At 31.0% G+C, this 8018-nt stretch overlaps 1 protein-coding gene across 2 annotated transcripts in view; it reads right to left on the minus strand.

Annotated features, from left to right (window-relative positions):
* LOC106468275 (zinc finger protein 501-like) overlaps positions 1-6657 on the minus strand; it is a 12855-nt gene extending 6198 nt beyond the window's left edge. The window contains exons 1-5 of one of the 2 annotated variants that reach the window (XM_013928694.2): positions 6526-6657; positions 5218-5349; positions 3649-3829; positions 2754-2911; positions 1277-1445 (exon numbers count right to left, since the gene is read on the minus strand). In XM_013928694.2, the coding sequence (XP_013784148.1) occupies positions 1277-1445; positions 2754-2911; positions 3649-3829; positions 5218-5235 (526 nt within the window). In that variant the 5' untranslated portion in view covers positions 5236-5349; positions 6526-6657. The remainder of the gene's footprint in view (positions 1-1276; positions 1446-2753; positions 2912-3648; positions 3830-5217; positions 5350-6525) is intronic. The other variant, XM_022396613.1, reaches the window with a different exon arrangement.
* Positions 6658-8018: the final 1361 nt, after the last annotated feature.

Below are 8018 nucleotides of genomic sequence, written 5' to 3' on the forward strand. Positions count from 1 at the left end.
AAAAAGTGTTTTTAATTGTGTACCAGTTTAACGTTGAATATTATTTATGATTTTGACTCAAAATGTCTAAAGCATTATCAAAACTAGAAGTAGATCAGAACTTAACATACAAAAAGATATCTTTGACAATAAGGCCCATTTATTGCATAATCAACATGGTGAATATTTATTATTGACAAGACTATATGTGCTACATGCACAATCGACACAGTAAATATTTATTATTGACAACACTATATGTAATACATGCACAATCGACACAGTGAATATTTATTATTGACAAGACTATATGTAATGCATGCACAATCGACACAGTGAATATTTATTATTGACAAGACTATATGTGTTACATGCACAATCAACACAGTGAATATTTATTATTGACAAGACTATATGTAATACATGCACAATCAACACAGTGAATATTTATTATTGACAAGACTATATGTAATGCATGCACAATCGACACAGTGAATATTTATTATTGACAAGACTATATGTAATACATGCACAATCAACACAGTGAATATTTATTATTGACAAGACTATATGTGCTACCTGCACAATCAACACAGTGAATATTTATTATTGACAAGACTGTGTGCTACCTGCACAATCAACACAGTGAATATTTATTATTGAAAAGACTATATGTAATACATGCACAATCGACACAGTGAATATTTATTATTGACAAGACTATATGTAATACATGCACAATCGACACAGTGATTATTTATTATTGACAAGACTATATGTGCTACATGCACAATCAACACAGTGAATATTTATTATTGACAAGACTATATGTAATACATGCACAATCGACACAGTGAATATTTATTATTGACAAGACTATATGTAATACATGCACAATCGACACAGTGAATATTTATTATTGACAAGACTATATGTGCTACCTGCACAATCAACACAGTGAATATTTATTATTGACAACACTATATGTGCTACCTGCACAATCGACACAGTGAATATTTATTATTGACAAGACTATACGTGCTACATGCACAATCAACACAGTGAATATTTATTATTGACAAGACTATATGTGCTACCTGCACAATCAACACAGTGAATATTTTTATTTCTTCTTTCAACTTCTCAATTATCAAAAGTTTTTTTATGTTGGTAGGTTGACAAAAGCTATTAAATCAACATTGTTGTTTTTTAATTGTGATAACTATACACATTTGATTATATGTTTTTTAAGTATCATCAATGATTAATAAAGATACAAACATATAATTTTATAAACCTGATTTTCTTTGTTCCCATGCTTTTGAAATTTCGTTATTTGAATTTTGGTCTTTTTCCAAGTTCTCACTAAGTTCGTAAATTTCTCTGTCACTTTCTAGAAGCTCACTATATAGATGGCTTTCTGACAGTGCACAAGAAGAATCCTCATCACTTCTGGAATCTTCTTCCTATACAGAATAGGAAATCTAACACATTTTAATAATTGGAATAGTTAAAAAGCTAATAAACCCTTAATTTTATACATTTATCTGTGAATTAAGATTTAAATAACACTACTAGATCAAAATACTTATATTAAATAATGCAAAAAGAAATACTGATCATTTTTTACAAGTTATTTTGCACAGAACAAGGTTGATTGTGTAGGGCAAGTTAAGTTTGAGATAAATAAAGAGAAATGTTAATTGTGATTAATGTATTTAAAAAATAGCTGTTGAATAAATGAACATATTTACGTGTATAATAGAATTGGGAAATTATTAGAATTCAACAGTCAATTACATCTTCCAGTATCACTGGTTGAGAGTGCACATGCCATTGGCTTTTATAGAGTTACAATCAAAATTTAATTAAATTACTTTACTATCAATATATGTCAATAAACATGGCATGAAAATGTAGCTAATAACTCAGATTTTTATATTATCTAGTTTTAACTTCTTAATTTGAAAAAAAAAGGAAAATTACAAAATCTCAAACTCCATTTTTCTACACAACGATGAGTTTGGGCTCCGAATTCTTCACTTCAGAATTCTCTAACTTCTAGGATAAGCTGCTGCAGGTTCCAACCAATTAGAAACACAAACTATACATAATTACAAAAACGTATCTAAAATTTTATTTTCCAACTTTCTTTATTTGTTAAGATATCAATAAATTTGTCAAACCCATCAGAAAGTTCTGTGTGCTATAATACAGTCAACTTTTTAATATTTAAGTTATTTTTTAAATAAATAAAAAATATACATAAAAAAAAGAAATGGACCATCCTTGCGCACATAGGGTTATGAATTTTAACTTAATAAAACCAAACAGGGCTGCATAGCACGTGGACAGAAGAGTTGTGGTTGGAAGGCACTAAAAATCTCATGCTCTCAGAAATTTATATTTATACTCTTATACTTTGATCATCCTTTAGAAATGTGGTTGTTTATACTTCATACAAAAGTTCTTTATGGCTTTGAATATGCCAGTTAGAATGCCTAAGTCACTGAGAGAAGAGAGGTATAAGAAAGATATCGTAGACCAGTCTTTCTAATCGCTATTCAATGACGGTTGATATAAACCATCATTTCTGGCCACTACACATGCAGTTATATCAACTAAAGTTAAAACAAAGGTGTTCAATTACAGGAGCTGGGTATACTGTTTTAGTCTTGTATATAGGACATACACAAATTTTTTATGCTTAGGTTTTAAATTTGAAACATACTATAAAACAATATGAGGCCCAATATTTAAAAATATAAAGCTACCTCTGCTGCTATCTTATTCTCTGTCACATTCTTAACAGACGTCAAATGAGTATAATTTCTGTTACTTTTTATCTCTTCATTGTCCAACTCCGGTTTAGAAGCTGTGGATTTTTTCACAATACCCTCATGTAAAGAAAGACATGCACTCTTCCACGAATCTGAAAAAACGAAAGGAAGAAATGATCAAACTGTTTAAGCAAACTTTGACAAGAAATACTTCTAAAATCAGATAGCATCCGTCTACGTATGCACATCAGATGTTCGCTCAAAGTCATCGCTAATTCTTGTAACTAATTCACCTGTCGGCTGTTCAGTTATAGTATTGATTTTGCTGGTGCATCATTGCTTTGACTGTCCTTGTTTTAAATTTTATAACAACTGTTGTCTGCAAGTCTCGTTTTAGTGATCGACCCTTGTGCAAGAATGAGTGACCACACTGAAAGATAGGGAACAAGAAAGCATCAAGTTAATAAAGGATTATGATGGAGTTATGATGCAAATCTTAAAAATACGGTGGTGCATGAGGCCAGAAAATGAACAGTTGTACCACTGCTAGAAAATTTGGTGTAACTGAAAATAATGCGAGGCATTGATGGAAACAAAAGACTGAGTTCCTTAATGCACATTCTAACAAAAAGCATTTCACAGACCTAAAAAAAAAGGACGTTATGACACTCAATTTTTTTTTCTTTCCCATGGTTTCTGAAAACGGGGGTAGCCTTATAATAGAGATTGCCCTGTAATTGGGCCAATATAGCATATTGCAGGATATTTAAAAATGACAAAACTTTGTGTGAAACATAAAATAATAGCAAAAACCTAGAAAGTGAAGATTTTAGAAAATACTCCACTGTTTTGAATAATATAAAATTGGTTCCTAAATACATTAACTTACTTATAAACTCAACTTGTTCTACCTCTTCTGTAGCATACTTCCTTAAATTATTTGCTCTTGAATGCTGGTCTTCTTCTCCATCAAAATCATCACAGTCTTCATCGCTTTCAATTAAACGGGAACTCGTGTTATCAATTGATATATCACCTACTGGCTCAACCTTTACCTCGACAGGTTCCTCCTAAAAAGTAACAAATTTATCTATATTGTGCAATTTCAGTAAAATCATAAGTGGACAATGTCTGTATGATTTGTTGAGGTCTTTGTTTCTGAGGCCTTCTTCAAAACACTGTCCTATTTAATTTTTTCAGGTGATGATGCATTACAATCATGTGGAGAAGCTCTCGTCACTAATGGCTTTTAATGTGCCAGTCAGAATGAGTCACTAAGGAAAGAGATATATAAGAAAGGCATTGTAGTCCAGTCTTTCTAACCACCATTTAATGATGGTTGATACACTTAGACTATTAAAAGTTCTACAAGATTTATTTGAAGTATCTGTTTTTTTATGATTTATTGTAAATGTTCTATGTTGAAGGACAAACAGAAGAGGCATTATTAGAAAGATCTTGAGATGTTCTCTTACAGGAGTCAATGACCTTTCTATAGGCAAGCTTCAAATGCTGGAATAAGTAGGAAATAAAATCTCCAATTCTTCAATAATTCTAATGGACTTGCAACTATGGCCTAAAGCTCCACACACACAACTTGGTGATGCCATAAATATTTTTTTTTCTTTGTTTTGTTTTTTAAGTGCTGAGCCAATACAGGTTATATAAAATAAAGTTTTTGTATGAACCAAGTATTTCTTTAGTCTCTGACCAAGAGCTCTTATTCCTCAAAAAAATTGTACCAAGAAACTATAACTTTATTTTTTTAAAACCACTTATTACTTCTCAGCCATATATATCTGCCCATATTTTGTTTAAAACTGAAAATCATATTACCCAGTAAGCTGTTTATTTTTCTATACAAATGAATAGACAAAAAATAAAAAGTCCAAATAAAATACTTGCTTTTTCTATCCATCAGAGCTGTCCAAATCAACCTCTACCCAGTGCAAGGTGTGCTTCACATAGAGCTGCTACACAATTGGTACTATAGGGTTAGTATTGTTGGTATTGTACAGTTGGTACTATACTATACGGTTACTATAGTTGGTATTAAATAAAGTATCATGAAACCGATTTAATTACTGTTTGTTTCAGAGTTATAACTACAAATTAAACTATGTTCTAAATAAAATAACTGTATAGTCATTTTTGCACCACCCTGTATATAAAAGTTAATGGAAGCCAATGTTTATCAATAGTTGAGTTTCTATTGTGATCTTAGGTAAATTGTGGAACTGTCAATTTTTCTAATGGATTTGATTTTTACAAGCTTTTTTCTATATAACATCAAAAGCTCAAGGAATAACCACTTTTACCATATACTCTCTTACTAAACATATTCTTTATAAGGTCTTGATTCACCTCTTATAGGTGGACACATTAAAAACTAAAATTGCATTAAATGGACATAAACCTAATAATTAAAACTACAATATATGTTTTAAAACCAATTTACCTCTGATAATTCATTCATTGTTTCTTTATCTTCACACAGCACAAACCAGAAGTTCCTTCCTTTCCCTTCTATCTTCCTTTTCTTACTTTTAGAACTCCACAAAACACAAGATTCTTTCTTCTAAAACAGCACCTAGTAATTGTAGTCGAGATGCAGAAATGTTTCTCTTATCATAAATGAATACTTAAAAATATCACTGATATTGTATACAAAACTATTTTGGCCACATTGTAAAGAACCATAAAAGCTTGTAGCAATCCTGATGTGTAATGCCACATTAGTTCTTCACATCGTCATTCTGTAAAATAGGTTGTGTCAAGGTTAGTGTAATATGTAGAAAAGAATTAATTGTAGTGTTTCATTTAGGTATGTAATTCAACTATTACATTTTGAAATTTTATGAAAAAAAGCTAATCTATGGAGTTGCTTGCAACATAACCAGAAAGAATTGTATAAAAATTGCTCATAGATTTTTTTTTTCAAGTTGATGAAAAGAAACATTTATTTCATCCCAATATTTTGGATTCAAAACCCTCTCTCAGAGGTTATAGGATCTCTTCAATAATTATTTTAGCAATCTAATATTTTCTAAAAGGCCTTTCACTCAACATTCAAGATGATTGAAACTGTAATTAATTTTTGTAATTTTCTATTAGATAATACTTATTGTGCTATTATTATGATTAACAGGATTAAGTTGAAAAGCTAGTAAACATCATATTTGACTTTCAATACATATATCAGGTACAAATCCCACTTGTCCTAGCTTCAATCAATTTTTACCAGAAAAAATAACCGTTTAGATGCATGATTAAAAACAAAGTGGATTTACAAAATTTAAATCAGTGTTACTTATATATATTTTTATAAAAATATATATACATAATACTACAGTAATCAGCACATAGTTAAACTCTAGTAATCTCCACGTTAACACATCTTAAATACATTGTAAGTATAATTTATACATAACTAAACAATCGCATTAAACTGAAATTATCTAACCAATATTTAACTGTAAAAGTGTAATAAATTTGATTTAGACAGACACTATGATCAATAAACTGAAGAGTCAGGCTGTAGTATAGATCTGCTTTTAACTAAGTATTATATATTTACCTAATTTGAAACGAATGATAACTTATTAACAGGTATTGAAGTTACGTTACGTCGTTAGAACTTATCTTTCACGAGTTTCAGTTTTACTTTTAAGTTTAAATAGCCTGAAATTTGGACTAACATTAGAAGCTAGAGCCATGTGGTACTATCTTAGTTAATACATTACTAATTCTTAAGTCAAATACTTACCACTTCACATCATTTGTTTTCATGTTTCATCAAGTGTAAGAGTCAATATATTTTACTGTTGTGTTATTACTCTGTTGGTGGTAGCCATCTTATTTTCTCCACTTCCACAATCTTAAAACTTACCACCGGGCACTAGCTTGCTGAAATAAGTAAAATTCTAAGCTAAAAAAAATCTAATATACAAAAGACATGAAAGTTCCTTGATAAAATTGTGCTTAATAAGTTATATCTGTTTTTGAAAAAAACATAAAGAAAGAAAAATAGTCTTAAACTTAAAGATTGTCATTAATGTTGTAAAAATGTAATGGAAATTAACTTAGATTGTAACACAAAAATAAAAGTCAGCACACGTCACTGGTTATTTTAATTTATATGAAAGCCCCAATTGATATTGTTACGCCTCTGTGTTCGTTTGTTAATTTTCCGTAAAAATTCTTTCTGAAGAAACTTTAGCGATACAAGTCCTTTCTTAAATAAAACTAGTTTATTCTTTCTCAATACAACTTTGCAATACACTTAATTTCCACAGCCACGCTATAACTTAAACAAACGCTATAATTCACAACGAACGATTCACGCGCTTGACTCAATCTCTGTCTGCAATTCAATTCCATTGTTGCCGTCACTTCTTGGCGGTCTTATATACAAGAATACCGCACATCTAGTAAACACTTTAGTGTCATTCTGTGTCTCGGAGTCGAATTAATAAATTTCCTGCAAACTACGTTATTTTCTTATGTTTTCTCAGCGTCATCATTCAAATTTCAATTATTTTTTAACATTTCGCCGAAATCTATAACTACGTGTAGAATTATTTTCAAACCAAGATTTTATGAAGCTTCGCGTTACCAATTATGTCCGCTCATATTCTGTTCAGGAACCAATTTAATGGTGCTAAAGGTCGCTTATTAAAATAAATATGAAATGTTAATTCATCCCACGTTACATAAACTGATTATTTTTTAAATTTAAATGTTTATCCTGATTGCACTAAGGCTATCGACATCTGAGAACTATAGACTATTTAGAGGTCAGTTGACAGCTATATTGCAGTGTCTAGATCGTGTATTGAACTCCAAATTCTGAGATTCAGCCGGCAAGGAACACTTGAAGCAGAAGACTGGAGAGGAGGCATGGCAACAGATAGTTGAGACTTTCTACTGGGAACCTCAGAAGAGGGTGATGTGTTGACAACATGGGATGAATTAGTTGAAGCAGAACAAACATGTGAATAGTCAGAAACACTGGGAAGATACTCCAATTGGACATGTTCCACTAGCACCTCACCATCCACAAGCAATTGGGGATTAACTGAAACAGGAGAGGGATCATAAAACGAGAGGAAAAGCATGACGAGCTAAGTAGAGTAGGAAGAGCTGATAATTGAAACAATTCCAGTTACTGCTCAATAGCATCCAATACTAGCTCCTCAGATGGGGAAAGCGGGGACACAATAGAAGGTGTAAGGACAGCTGCTTCATTTGAAACGGGTA

Source organism: Limulus polyphemus, unplaced genomic scaffold (assembly GCF_000517525.1).
Source record: "Limulus polyphemus unplaced genomic scaffold, Limulus_polyphemus-2.1.2 Scaffold2945, whole genome shotgun sequence".
NCBI classification, from domain to species: Eukaryota; Metazoa; Arthropoda; class Merostomata; order Xiphosura; family Limulidae; genus Limulus; species Limulus polyphemus.